At 39.7% G+C, this 15,392-nt stretch overlaps 1 protein-coding gene across 1 annotated transcript; it reads right to left on the reverse strand.

The window, feature by feature from the left end:
• Positions 1–5,643: 5,643 nt before the first annotated feature.
• On the reverse strand, positions 5,644–15,090 carry LOC106565882 (ubiquitin thioesterase OTU1). The gene is made up of 3 exons (XM_014133519.2): positions 14,997–15,090; positions 9,196–9,418; positions 5,644–9,079 (listed from the first exon to the last, which is right to left on the reverse strand). The coding sequence occupies exons 2-3, from the start codon at positions 9,401–9,403 to the stop codon at positions 8,376–8,378; spliced, it is 912 nt and encodes a 303-aa protein (XP_013988994.1). The 5' UTR covers positions 9,404–9,418; positions 14,997–15,090; the 3' UTR covers positions 5,644–8,375.
• Between the last annotated feature and the right edge of the window lie 302 nt (positions 15,091–15,392).

Genomic DNA, 15,392 nt, shown 5'->3' on the forward strand with positions numbered 1-15,392 from the left:
GGTAAACTATATTCTGACCTTGACTTAATTCCTTAATAATTCCTCCACCTTTATGAACGAGCAAACCATGAATAAGGTATAGCAAACAAACCTGTTTCAAGTGGGAAAAGCATCTACCTTATTTTTCCGATAGAAATAATATTATTCTCCATGCACTGTAATTTACAACTTGATGAGAGATAAGATCTATTGATAAGATCTAGGTAAATGAGTAATCCGTTTTGGATAAGGGAATTGTAAATATAAATGACACTTATTTTAGATCTATGTTACCTCTATTTTATAAATGTGAAACCAGTCATATGGCAGCAAACTGGAGCATATCAACATATACATTTTCCCACTGTAAAGTTTATGAAATGCTGTGCCATTATGCAGAATTTAAATTGTACAGCTTTTTAACTTGCAGGGATGGGCATTCAAATGTCTTAATTATAGGCTACTCCGTATTTCTCTGTTTCTATCATTTTAAATATTAACCACTATCCGTATCAACCATCAGTAGGCCTGATAAATCTTGTTAGGGATAGCCCCCTTTTTTAACATTTTTGCCTAAAATGACATACACAAATCTAACTGCCTGTAGATCAGGCCCTGAAGCAAGGATATGCATATTCGTGTTACCATTTGAAAGGAAACACTTTGAAGTTTGTGGAAATGTGAATTGAATGTAGGAGAATATAACACAATAGATCTGGTAGAAGAAAATACAAAGAAAAAAACAACTGTTTTTTTGTATTTTATTTCTACCACCATCTTTGAAATGCACCAGAAAGGTCCCAAATCTATCCATCACTCTGGTTGTGAATTCCAATGGTGTCCACAAGAGGGCAGTAGTGTATGTGCGAAGTTTCAGACTGATAACTTAAAATATGAGCAAGCTACATGACATTTAGCATGAAGTCACCAGGTGTCCTTCACGATTTGCCCAAATGTACATTTACATTATATTTTTCTGCAAGAATATCATCAAATCTGTGTACTTGGACTTTGATTTAGCTTTTCCAGTATTAGTAGCCATATTGTAAGTTCAACATTTGCAAAACACACAGTTCTCACAACTTCATAACTCTCTATATTCTTGCAATTTTTGTCCAAAAGGAAAAGGCTTGCTGTCGCAAAAACTTAGCAGCAAAATTGTGCGACAAATTGTGCGACAAATCCCAACTCATTGGCTATCTAGTTAGCTTTGTTTGACCCCGATTGGTGCTTATTTGACAAAGTAAATCAAGTGAAGACCGCCAGTGTCATCGACGCGCCATGAAGGCATCGCTCTCTGACCAAATTTGGTGTCCTATAGGATATACTACACTCCTAATGATAGAGTGAAGTCTGGTTATGTTCTAGGATCTCTGAGGAATAAATACGAACGTAATTTGACTGGTTGAAACAACGTTTAGGGTTAGGTTTTCACAGATTCCTTTCATTGCAAATTGAACGAGTGGAAATACAAAATCGATTATGCATGCTATATGGACATTTTTAGGATATGAAAAAGGATTTTATCTAACAAAACCACACTTCATGTTATCTCTGGGACGATAAATCAGAACAAGATTTCAGAATGTAAGTACACATTTCACCTTCAGAGGTGAATTTATCAAACCTGTCACAGTGAAAAAGGTGTTTTGTTGTTTTGAGCTCTCCTCAAACAATAGCATGGCATGTTTTCACAGTAATAGCTACTGTAAATTGGACAGTGCAGTTATATTAACAAGAATTTAAGCTTTCAGCCGATATAAGACACTTATATGTACCGACATTTGTTGTTTCTCTAAAATCTGCGATTATGACACGACGCTACATGATTTACAACTGTCCCGTTGACGGGATGCTTATCCCTAACAAGCTGAAGCTCATAACCACACATGTTCAACTGCCAATTTACTGTTAGTTCCCTTCAGTTGGTATAGCCTACATTATCATTCCATTGAATATTTTTTTTTCGTTTACCTTCATTTTCTTCCTCTGTAAACGCCATCCCTGCTGAGGATCATTAGTAACAGTTGATCATAAAGAAAAAACATGTAGGCTACTTTAATCATCAGGCCAAGCCGTAACAGTTTGAACCTGATGCATGGCGTAATGCTTGCCCGTGTCATCACTCAGTTCCATAGGCAATAGACGAGGGTATAGCCTACTATTGTACACTATTCACCCTATTATAATTATATGTACAGTTGAAGTCGGAAGTTTACATACACTTAGGTTGGAGTTATTAAAACTAGTTTTTCAACCACTCCACAAATGTCTTGCTAACAAACTAGTTTTGGCAAGTCGGTTAGGACATCTACTTTGTGCATGACACAAGTCCTTTTTCCAACAATTGTTTACAGACAGATTATTTCACTTGTAATTCACTGTATCACAGTTGACTGTGCCTTTAAACAGCTTGAAAATTCCAGAAATTCCAGAAAATGATGTCATGGCTTTAGAAGCTTCTGATTGACATAATTTGAGTCAATTGGAGGTGTACCTGTGGATGTATTTCAAGGCCTACCTTCAAACTCAGTGCCTCTTTGCTTGAAATCATGGGAAAATCAAAAGAAATCAGCCCCAAAAATTCTAGACCTCCACAAGTCTGGTTCATCTTTGGGAGCAGTTTTCAAACACCTGAAGGTACCACGTTCATCTGTACAAACAATAGTATGCAAGTATAAACACCATGGGACCACGCAGTAGTCATACCGCTCAGGAAGAAGACACGTTCTGTCTCCTAGAGATTAACGTACTTTGGTGCGAAAAGTGAAAATCAATCCCAGAACAACAGCAAAAGACCTTGTGAAGATGCTGGAGGAAACGGGTACAAAAGTATCCAAATCCACAGTAAAACTAGTCCTATATCGACATAACCTGAAAGGCCTCTCAGCAACGAAAAAGCCACTACTCCAGGTCGACCGATTAATCGGCATGGCCGTTTAATTAGGGCCGATTTCAAGTTTTCATAACAATCGGACGCTGATTAGATTGCACTCCGCGAGGAGACTGCATGGCAGGCTGACCACCTGTTATGCAAGTGCAGCAAGGAGCCAAGGTAAGCTGCTAGATAGCATTAAACTTGTCTTATAAAAAACAATCAATCTTAACATAATCACTAGTTATCTACACATGGTTGATGATATTACTGGTTTAACTAGCTTGTCCTGCATGGCAAATAATCAATGCGGTGCCTGTTAATTTATCATCGAATCACAGCCTACTTCGCCAAACGGGTGATGATTTAACAAGCGCATTTGCGAAAAAAGCACTGTTGTTGCACCAATGTACCTAACCATAAATGTCAATGCCTTTCTTAAAATCAATACACAGAAGTATATTTTTTTTAAACCTGCATATTTAGTTAAAAGAAATTCATGTTAGCAGTCAATATTAACTAGGGAAATTGTGTCACTTCTCTTGCGTTCTGTGCAAGCAGAGTCAGGGTATATGCAGCAGTTTGGGCCGCCTGGCTTGTTGCGAACTGTGTGAAGACCATTTCTTCCTAACAAAGACCGTAATTCATTTGCCAGAATTGTACATAATTATGACATAACATTGAAGGTTGTGCAAAATAACAGCAATATTTAGACTTATGGATGCCCCCCGTTCGATAAAATACAGAACAGTTCCGTATTTCACTGAAAGAATAAACGTTTTGTTTTCGAAATGATAGTTTATGGATTTGACCATATTAATGACCTAAGGCTTGTATTTCTGTGTGTTTATTATAATTTATTCTATGATTTGATAGAGCAGTCTGACTGAGCAGTGGTAGGCAGCAGCAGGCTTGTAAGCATTCATTCAAACAGCACTTTCCTGCGTTTGCCAGCAGCTCTTCGCAGTGCTTGAAGCACAGCGCTCGCTGTTTATGACTTCAAGCCTATCAACTCCAGAGATTAGGCTGGCAATACTATAGTGCCTATAAGAACATCCAATAGTCAAAGGTATATGAAATACAAATGGTATTGAGAGAAATAGTCCTATAATCCTTTTAATAACTACAACTTCTTAACTGGGAATAATGAAGACTCATGTTAAAAGGAACCACCAGCTTTCATATGTTCTCATGTTCTGAGCAAGGAACTTAAACGTTAGCTTTTTTACATGGTACATATTGCACTTTTACTTTCTTCTCCAACACTGTTTTTGCATTATTTAAACAAAAATGAACATGTTTCATTATTTATTTGAGACTAAATAGATTTTATGTATGTATTATATTAAGTTCAAATAAGTGTTCATTCAGTATTGTTGTAATTGTCATTATTACGTGTGTGTGTGTGTGTGTGTATATATATATATATATATATATATATAAACAAATCAGACGATTAATCGGTATCGGCTTTTTTTCGCTCTTCCATTAATCGGTATTGGTGTTGAAAAATCATAATCGGTTGACCTCTAATAATGAATATCGTTATGTTTGGAGGAAAAAGGGTGTGAAGCACGGGGTGGCAGCATCATGTTGTGGGGGTGCTTTGCTGCAGGAGGGACTGGTGCACTTCACAAAATAGATGGCATCTTGAGGATGGAAAATGATGTGGATATATTGAAGCAACATCTCAAGACATCAGTCAGGAAGTTAAAGCTTGGTCGCAAATGGGCCTACCAAATGGACAATGACCCCAAGCATACTTCCAAAGTTGTGGAAAAATGGCTTAAGGACAACAAAGTCAAGGTATTGGAGTGGCAATCACAAAGCCTTGACCTCAATCCCATTGATAATTTGTGGGCAGAACTGAAAGTGTGTGCGAGCAAGGAGGCCTACAAACCTGACTCAGTTACACCAGCTCTGTCAGGAGGAATGGGCCAAAATTCACCCAACTTATTGTGGGTAACTTGTGGAAGGCTACCAGAAACGTTTGACCCAAGTTAAACAATTTAAAGGCAATGCTACCAAATACTAATTGAGTATATGTAAACTTCTGACCCACTGGGAATGTGATGAAAGAAACAAAATCTGAAATAAATCATTCTCTCTACTATTATTCTGACTTTTCACATTCTTAAAATAAAGTGGTAATCCTAACTGACCGAAGGCAGGGAATATTTTACTAGGAATAAATGTCAAGAATTGTGATACTGAGTTTAAATGTATTTGGCTAAGGTGTATGTAAACTTCTGACTTCAATTGTACACTAATCTTCCAACATTACCATTGGTTGAAGAACTGAATGTGGCAATTTTCAGAATGTGTGTAAATGTAATGAACATTTTCAGAATGTGTGTAAATGTAATGAAAACCCTATTGAATGAAAACTCCACGAGAAAATATGTTGGCAAGCAAGTGGGAGGATTTTCTGGGGTTGAATGAAATTTATTCTGAGCGTGGAAATACTGAGAAGTGCATAGGATAGGCGTACATTTCCTAAGTCTGAATCGGCCCCTTTCTGATGGTGTCTAGGGTTACTGTCATAGAGCTCCACATTTCATTCCCTCATCAGAGAGATGCTTCACAACATAGAACTAAAGTGTAATCCAACAGAGAGACCCTTGTACACCGTTAGAACAGAGTAGCCTACATTTTCAGTAGGGTAACAGTGAATGGCAGCAAAACGATTGCTAAGAGAGATCTTTCATTGGTTGACAATACAGTATCAATATGTAGGGCTTAAAGCACATTATAATCTAAAACCGAATACAAAAACACATTCACTCAAATAATATCCTAAATGATTTATTTTATTGTGACACAACATTGGAAAAATCAAGTAAACCCAGTTTCTCTGTAGTGCTTTGAGTGCAACATTCATTGAACGTTTCCTTGAACATCCATGTAATGGCTTGTGGGAGAAGTCTTATTTGAGTCAAATCAACACCCACTAGAACCATGCCCCAGACCTCTTACACACAAGTCTTTGAAAAGTCCAAGCAAGAACAGGGAAACATATTCCACACAAAGCCGGCCCTGACCCAGAGTATTTCATTGTAAGACAAGCTTTCATAATGCTCATACATGCTGTCCATTTTCTATAAATAACAAGTCAAAGGAGTTTTCTGAACTGTATACGGGACACTTTGGAGTCTGTTTACGACCAGCTGACAAAAGCTAAAATAAATATTTTGTTTTGAGATATGATGTGCGAGAGCTTTTAGACTGCATTAAATAGTTAGATGGGGAAAAAAACAAATCACCCGCCGTTCATCTCTGCCAACAACCAAAAATGATATGATTATTTTTACCAGTAACAACAGTATCAACCTCTTGAAGAAAACTGTCAGAATTCATGTATTTTCATGTGTGAGAATTATAGGGTTCAACCATCTCAGTGGCTCTGCTTCAAGAGCAAGGCATGAGATCATGGTGGCTGTCATCTGTCACAGTAGAACCCTGGCAGTCTTCCTCTCACATGCATTTAGATTGAATACACAGTTGCTTGGTTTCCATCCAATTGGAGACAGATTTTATTGCAAATTCTAAAATACGCATAAAGAAAATATGCGCTTTTTCCACCAAACTGACTTGTGGCGGAACAAAATCAGTGCATGATGACGTAGTGCACACAATGTATTTTTTCACAAAAGTTTTCACGTTCCAAATAAAATCTAAAGTTCAATGTGTTTACATCACATTTTCAACTCCACTGATAGTTTTGTCACAAAAACTGTTGAGTTAAATAGCAAGATGTGCCTACTCTAGTCTTGGCAAGTGCGCTCTAGCCAACAGCTTGCAGATACAGTGCGAATAGGCTAGTCTATATGATGAGATTATTACAGATAAGGGCGAGAATATTTGTTGGTCAAACTGCAGTCAAGCATCAATCATCATGTCACCAGAATATTTATTGGAAAGGAGCATCAAGCTCAACATTGTGCACTTTTACCTGTGAAGTTCATAACATATTTCATCTGCAGCCTAATAAACTACATGGTTTCGTAGTGGAAGAACCACACACGCCATATAATTGCATGACTCCCAAGTTTACGTCAATATGATGGTTATTATATCAATATTTGCACATAAAGGCGTTTCCACCATTTCTCGCATAATTCATTTTAAAGACAAAAAGATCCCACCATGTCGAACGAACAAATGATCTGTCGGCATTTAGAAAACTGTACCGAAGATTCCTGTTTCCATCACAGCTGTTTTTTTTAAATTTTTTATATGGTATGACTTATCTTGCATAAAAATCAGATCAACATTACAACTATGACATCACTTGGTGGTCCTTACATTAGTACAACAAGACCTCCAGGCTATGTGAGTGAGAGGCTAATGGGAAATTAAAAAGAAAAACACTATCATGAAGAGAATGTTGAAAAGCAAAGCACATTGTGTACAGTACCTGAACTACAAATATATAATGATTCATCACATAGACTTACAATCTGTCTAATAATTCCAAAATTAAAATGTAAATAAAATAAGCATGTAGCATTCTTATCGATTCTCTGTAATACAAAATACCATAATTCAAATTACACCATATAAAATAGACACAAATAAATATAATAAAAAACCAATCCCACTGTGGGTAATGCCATGGCCTTTTGATGCCAGAGTGCCATGGCATGATAATAATTGCATGAAATGTTAATGTTCCACACCAAGATGAATGTAGAGCTATATTTCAATCCAAACACCTGACAACCCACAATGCAGAAAATAACAAATTAAATTCAGTAATAGCTTACACAATAGCTTATACAGTTGTCACAGCACCATTGTTGAATAATTTAGGGTTGTATTGACCTATAAGGAATCTAGCTAAACTCTGCTATTACAAATATTAAATACATTGCCAATGCAAAATAATAAAATAACAGCTTCTCTACCAAGTGACTGACTGGGTTTATATTTGATATTTGCAACAGTTGTCACTGTTTTTCCAAGTACTAGTGAGGCACAAACAAAAACATTTAAATTAATATTGTCATTGATGTGTGAAATCAAACATGTATCTTGTCCCAATGGCCCTGGAAAAAGATTTCTGTTGTAGTACTATCTAGCCATGCCATGCCGATTGTGCCACAAGTCAGAACTGAAAAAGCAAGGCATTTCCAGGCATCTCCAATTTTGGTATTAAGAAAGTTTTCTGCTCCATTAGTGTCAACAAACTGAACAAATGCTACATTACTGAGCAACAAGACTTCAACAAACAATCACCCACTGTGTTTTGAGTTTAGTGTGAAGACTCAAAACTGAGCTTAAAAATGTCCCTAAAACAATTGTAGCGGATATTTTGTATGAGATCAGAACCTTACAGTAGATTAGCCTGTGAGCTGACAGCTGTAGTAGTAATACTGAACGGGTAAGACAGAACTCAGGGTCTGCAGAATCTCGCTGGACCAAGTGAGGTAGAGGATCGTACAGACACAGATGTGACGGCATGGGGGTGGTGGTTGTGAGGTAAGGGGGGGGGGTGTGAGAGGAGGAGGAGTGCTCTGACTTACACCTCTCCAAAGTTGGTGTGGCCCGTCTCCTTGGCATGTTCCCGGGCCTCCTTCTGTCCTACAAGGCCTGTCTGACACACCATGCAGCGCAAGGCAAAGCGGTTGACGTCCGTGAACTGCCGCTTCCTTCGCGCCTCGTCCGCTAGCTCCAGGGCCTGGGCCAGGATGATGTCATCTGTGGTGGAGAAGATGGTCTGGGGCGGAGTGTCGGAACCAGGCGTTTCCTTCTGCAGTGGGTCGTAGTGGATGCCGTCGTAGATGAGCAGCACACGTTTGTGGTAGCCAGCGTCCTCACCAAATCTATCCACACGCACTGTCTGCGTGTCCACTACACAGATCTCACACTGGTAGAATTTGGACAGGATGGACACCTCTATAGCTCCGCCCCAGGTGTCGTCACGTCGGATCCAGGTGCAGTACTCCTCGTTGGTCTTTCCCAAAACCGCTTCAGAGTAAGCCGTTGGGTCACTCGACACGATCTGGGCGATGAGGCCTCGCATCTCAGGGGCACACGCTGGGTCGTATACCCCGCCCTCCACCACATAGGAGACACTGGTGAACAGGCAGGAGTTGTCTGCTGGAACGACCCTTCTGGCCAGCACAGGGGGAGACTCCAGGCGGGGTCCCTTGGTTACAGCTGAATTGGTTGTCTGGGTCTTCATCTTGTTCTTCTCCTCCTCCTCAACAATGAGAGTGTCTCCTGCAACACAGTCATTTTCTTAATCAAATACAGCCATGACACTGCATGGTGTATCCAGCTGTGTAAAAGTCACAAATGATTGATTCAAGTGAGAAGAGAGAGACAACATAGCCTACCTGATTTGATGGGGTAGTCCTTGAGGTGAGCATCTCCGTTTCGGAGGTCCAAGCTAGAGGGAGGGTAACCAACCATGATCTTCTGTACATCACAGGGGATACCAGTCAGCTCCTCTACCTTGCTCTTCAGCTCCTGCACACAGGACTGATGGGTCAGGCCCTGCATAATGTGGCTCCCATTTTTGGTTTTGCAACGCAGACGCAACATTCTGGGGTCCTTAACCTGTGGGAATAAAACACCATTCAACAAAGGAACATCACAGGCGTGTAGGCTACATACAACTGAAGAAGTGAATGCCAGTTTATTCAGGCCGAGGAACCTTGTAGCAAGACATTACTTTAATTTCTAATGGAAAAGTAATTTGTTTGAAGTCACAGCATGCTGATGACACTTCGATGGGGCTAAACTGCTGATCACAGCAGTGCAAGCAAAACAACTGATTGCAACTATTTATTTGTTCTGCAACTCCAAGATCTCTTCTTCACCTCCCGAGTGGCGCTGAATTGCAGTGCTAGGGGGTCACTACAGACCCGGGTTCGATCACGGGCTGGATCACAACCGGCCGTGATCGGGAGTCCCATAGGACAGCGCACAACTGGCCCATCGTCGTCCAGTGTTGTGCCGAAAATCTCCTCCCTGCCAGAACCCCCAAACCCCCCCCCCCCCCCCGTGAACGTGCACACATACAATTCTTCACTTGCTTGCTAGTTGAGATTGCTAGTTGAGATTTCTGATCACTTTAGGCTGCGTTTCCCTTTATTTTTTTATGGTGGTTTGATCGCAGGGGAGGCACTAGTAATGTCTGCAGTTTTCAGGTTTGGCTATAAAGTGAATGAAATTAGAAGGGCGGGGCGTGGGTTGCGGCAAGGCCATTTTCTTGCCTGTCGAAATCCCCCCCAATCTATCTTGGGACTGCAAGGCCTGGCACTTTTCAGAATCATTTTGATGACCTATCATACCCTCTGATGTGTGCCACAGGAAGTATTAGACTCTAGTCACAAAAATAAGTGGTTATTTCAGCAATAATAGTTTTCAGAGCCCTCTACTGTTCTCTATAACCATCCCTCAATCCCCCATCCCATTGTGCTTTCCCTCATGGCTTTTCTACATTTTTCTTTTTTTACACTTTTTCTGTTTTAGTTAATGTAGGTACAGTAGTAATAAAAGAAAAGTGTACTCTGGGCCAAAAAAAATGCTAATATACAAGTCAACATGAGTGCATATCCATAATCACAGTAAACTGTTATAATAATAATAGAAAAAAAGAAGACAAAAATAAATGTATAATAATATAATAAAACAAAACTATGACTGAATGTGCCTCCATGAAGAATCCCCTCCCCCTCAATAGGACAGCCCCAGCACCTCCACCATCCCCATCAACCTCCCCTCACCCACAAAACACAATAATGATAATAATTGAGGAGAAAAAAAAGTGTGTATATATATATATATATATATATATATATATATATATATATATATATATATAGCTCAAAAAAATAAAGGGAACACTTAAACAACACAATGTAACTCCAAGTCAATCACACTTCTGTGAAATCAAACTGTCCACTTAGGAAGCAACACTGATTGACAATAAATTTCACATGCTGTTGTGCAAATGGAATAGACAACAGGTGGAAATTATTGGCAATTAGCAAGACACCCCCAATAAAGGAGTGGTTCTGCAGGTGGGGACCACAGACCACTTCTCAGTTCCTATGCTTCCTGGCTGATGTTTTGGTCACTTTTGAATGCTGGCGGTGCTTTCACTCTAGTGGTAGCATGAGACGGAGTCTACAACCCACACAAGTGGCTCAGGTAGTGCAGCTCATCAAGGATGGCACATCAATGCGAGCTGTGGCAAGAAGGTTTGCTGTGTCTGTCAGCGTAGTGTCCAGAGCATGGAGGCGCTACCAAGAGACAGGCCAGTACATCAGGAGACCTGGAGGAGGCCGTAGGAGGGCAACAACCCAGCAGCAGGACCGCTACCTCCGCCTTCGTGCAAGGAGGAGCAGGAGAAGCACTGCCAGAGCCCTGCAAAATGACCTCCAGCAGGCCACAAATGTGCATGTGTCTGCTCAAACGGTCAGAAACAGACTCCATGAGGGTGGTATGAGGGCCCGACGTCCACAGGTGGGGGTTGTGCTTACAGCCCAACACGGTGCAGAACGTTTGGCATTTGCCAGAGAACACTAAGATTGGCAAATTCGCCACTGGCGCCCTGTGCTCTTCACAGATGAAAGCAGGTTCACACTGAGCACGTGACAGACGTGACAGAGTCTGGAGACGCCGTGGAGAACGTTCTGCTGCCTGCAACATCCTCCAGCATGACCGGTTTGGCGGTGGGTCAGTCATGGTGTGGGGTGGCATTTCTTTGGGGGGCCGCACAGCCCTCCATGTGCTCGCCAGAGGTAGCCTGACTGCCATTAGGTACCGAGATGAGATCCTCAGACCCCTTGTGAGACCATATGCTGGTGCGGTTGGCCCTGGGTTCCTCCTAATGCAAGACAATGCTAGACCTCATGTGGCTGGAGTGTGTCAGCAGTTCCTGCAAGAGGAAGGCATTGATGCTATGGACTGGCCCGCCTGTTCCCCAGACCTGAATCCAATTGATCACATCTGGGACATCATGTCTCGCTCCATCCACCAATGCCACGTTGCACCACAGACTGTCCAGGAGTTGGCGGATGCTTTAGTCCAGGTCTGGGAGGAGATCCCTCAGGAGACCATCCGCCACCTCATCAGGAGCATGCCCAGGCGTTGTAGGGAGGTCATACAGGCACGTGGAGGCCACACCCACTAATGAGCCTCATTTTGACTTGTTTTAAGGACATTACATCAAAGTTGGATCAGCCTGTAGTGTGGTTTTCCACTTTAATTTTGAGTGTGACTCCAAATCCAGACCTCCATGGGTTGATAAATTGGATTTCCATTGATTCTTTTTGTGATTTTGTTGTCAGCACATTCAACTATGTAAAGAAAAAAGTATTTAATAAGATTATTTCTTTCATTCAGATCTAGGATGTGTTGTTTAAGTGTTCCCTTTATTTTTTTGAGCAGTATATATATATATATATATATATATATATATATATATATATATATATATATATACACACACACACACATATATATATATATATACACACACACACATATATACACACACATACATATATACACACACATACATATATACACACACATACATATATACACACACACACATATACACACACACACACATATACATATATATATACACACACACACACACACACTACATTAACAGAGAGAAGTTGAGTGTCCTGTGAAAATGTTTATGTAGTGAGTGTGAGATATATATATCTCACACTCACTACATAAACATTTTCACAGGACACTCAACTTCTCTCTTTTCCTACATCAGATATGCAGGTGACATTTCCACCTGGATGACATCACATAATCAGCAAGACGGAGATGCTCTTCATCCGAGGGAATGCCTGCCCATTCTCAGATGTTAGATAATCCGAGATGATCACGCCATTTACATTCCAGCCCTAACCTGAACGTTCTGCTTCTTCCTCCACACCATCCAGCGATGCCCCCAAGATGCTAAGTCAGAGCCTTGTCAGCTCCAGATTTGACTACTTCAACACACACCCTGCTGGAATCCCTGCATTCTCAGATTCCCTCTGTTATTAATCTCTATATTGTAATCAATAAAGTGTTCCAAAATGCTGTACTTTTATTAACATATGTTCAGATCGCACCTGAGAAGGGGTGTAATATCTCCAGATGGGTGTGTGGTACCCTTCCTCGCCCATGCCAACAAGATGTTACTTCTTGTGGGGTCTTTACTTATACTCTCATACTTACTTTCAAGGCAATGTACAATGAACCTACTGAAAGAATACTGACTAAAAGGCAAAACAGAACAGTCAAATTATATTATAGCAGTGTTGTTGTATACTTCAAATCTTAAGTGTTAGAATCTTAAGTGTAACAATTTTGTTGGGGAAAACAACTGAAATGTCCAATTGTTTTTCGCAGTTTGCTGAATGTGTTCTGAAGGAGGAGTCGATTTGTCTTTCAAATACGGACAAAGATGTTAACATCATGAGAGAAGAAATAGCAGTCACTCTCCTCAAACACGGGTATGTTCAATTTCTAATTTAATAAAAAAACATTGATGGATCTTTCAAGGTTAACTTTGATCCAACTTCTGACTAGATGGCCACTAAAACACATTTATTTAAATAATTCTGTAACTATTCCCTTGTTCCCTGTTTGCTCAGAAAAATACATGTAAAGATTTATAGACTACTTGACATAACCTGAGCCAACTGTGCCACTTCTGTGGGGAGGTGGACAATGAGGAAGACACTAACTGGGTAATTGCTTATTATTACTTATGTAAAAATGTGCCTTTAGAATTGAACATTTCTAGAGGTAGTATCATCTGCTTTGTCTGATAATAAATGAAATAATTGTAATTCAAGAAAATGTATTTAATGTTTTAAATATATTCACATTTTTCATCATACATTTCAGATTGGTTGTGCCCATGATGGTTCCACCAGTCCTGTATGAAAACCATCCCATCATTGGAGGACTGTCTGCGCTGCCTGTCAGGACAAGGTTAGGCTTGAGTTCCAGGCGATGGTATCAACTGGAAAACGTTCCATAAAAAGTGGACTAAATGTTCAGTTGCAGCTTTCCAATATTTGTTTGTTATGTCTTTTTATATTTGATTTGTCATTTTATATTGTATTATGCAAAGATTGAAATGTGTATTTCTTATTTAATGTTCGTTAACAAATTTAACTGTATGTGATGTTATTGTGTGATTAATGTATATTATCATTATTTTCTTAAACATTACAAAATGTTTCTAAAATAAATGTTTGTTTATTTATACTCTAATTTTGCTTTGTGGCACACACTACTAGTCAACATGAGCTACCAAAATGATTCTGAAGTGTGCAGGCCTCGCAGTCCCAAGATTTCCTTAATTTTGTGGCTAGAGTCAAATACTTTCTATAGAATAAACTTAATGTCAGGATAGGCAACCGAAATTAATCATTTATGTATGTGTGTTATATTAAACAGAGTCAAATGTAGGCAAGCAATAAACATTTCAGAACAACTACTAGTCGAATAAGACATGGTAGAGATGACGAATTTTGGAAAAGAGATTTATTTATAGACTAATAGACTTGAAACAAATAGCCAAACCGAAAACTGCAAACATTACTAGTGCCCCGCGATCAAACCGACATAAAATATATAATGAAACGCAGCCTAACGTGATCAGAAATCTCAACTAGCAAGCAAGTCGCAGCAATGAAGAATTGAGGGCGTGCACGTTCACGGGAGGGGGAGCTTTTCGGCACAACACCTGTTAGGGGGGGACTTCACAAGTAGGCCGTCATTGTAAATAATAATTTGTTCTTAAATGACTTGCCTAGTTAAATGATGGTTGAAAACAAATAACATAGCATTTCTGTGCTAGCATGTTGTCACTTTCCTCTTCTGCTATCTACAATACGAGACGAGTTGGTTTCAGTGAAACTGTCTAGCAAAACACAAGCAAATGAGCAATGTGATTGATTAACGTTAATTGATGTTGAGTGTTAGCTAGTTTGACAACTAGGTTAGCTAGCTAGCCAAGTGTTCTGCTAGCAAAGGGCTAACGTTAGCTGGCTAAACTGTTATGGTACTTTACACTAACGAGATTGCAGCCTCACTTTACATAACTATCTACGTAATTAACCTCTTTAATTAATATTTGAACCATTATTTATTTGCTTACCTGATGAAAATTGTACCCCTGCCTCGGACAATAAATATCAACCGACAGTCTCTGATGTGTAGAACGTCACAAATGTGAGTATGTTGTTATTCGTAACGTCGTTGCCACACACATGACGTATACACAAGCTTTGTTTCCTTTTGGCTAGAACAGGGGATAGATCCACTCACTTGATGGATCCAGCCTCTTTTAAAATGAAATGTTAACTTTTGTAACATATTAAAGCCTCATATAGTTTACATCCTAATAATGCAATTGAAGTGAAATTACATGAGCTAACTTTATATTTTAGCAGACACTTATCCAAAGCAATTTATAGGAGCGATTAGGGTTAAGTGCCTTGCTCAAGGCAGATTTTTCACCTAATCAGTTCAGGGATAAGAAACAGCGAGCTTT

Source organism: Salmo salar, chromosome 12 (assembly GCF_965601325.2).
Source record: "Salmo salar chromosome 12, fSalSal1, whole genome shotgun sequence".
Lineage (NCBI taxonomy): Eukaryota > Metazoa > Chordata > Actinopteri > Salmoniformes > Salmonidae > Salmo > Salmo salar.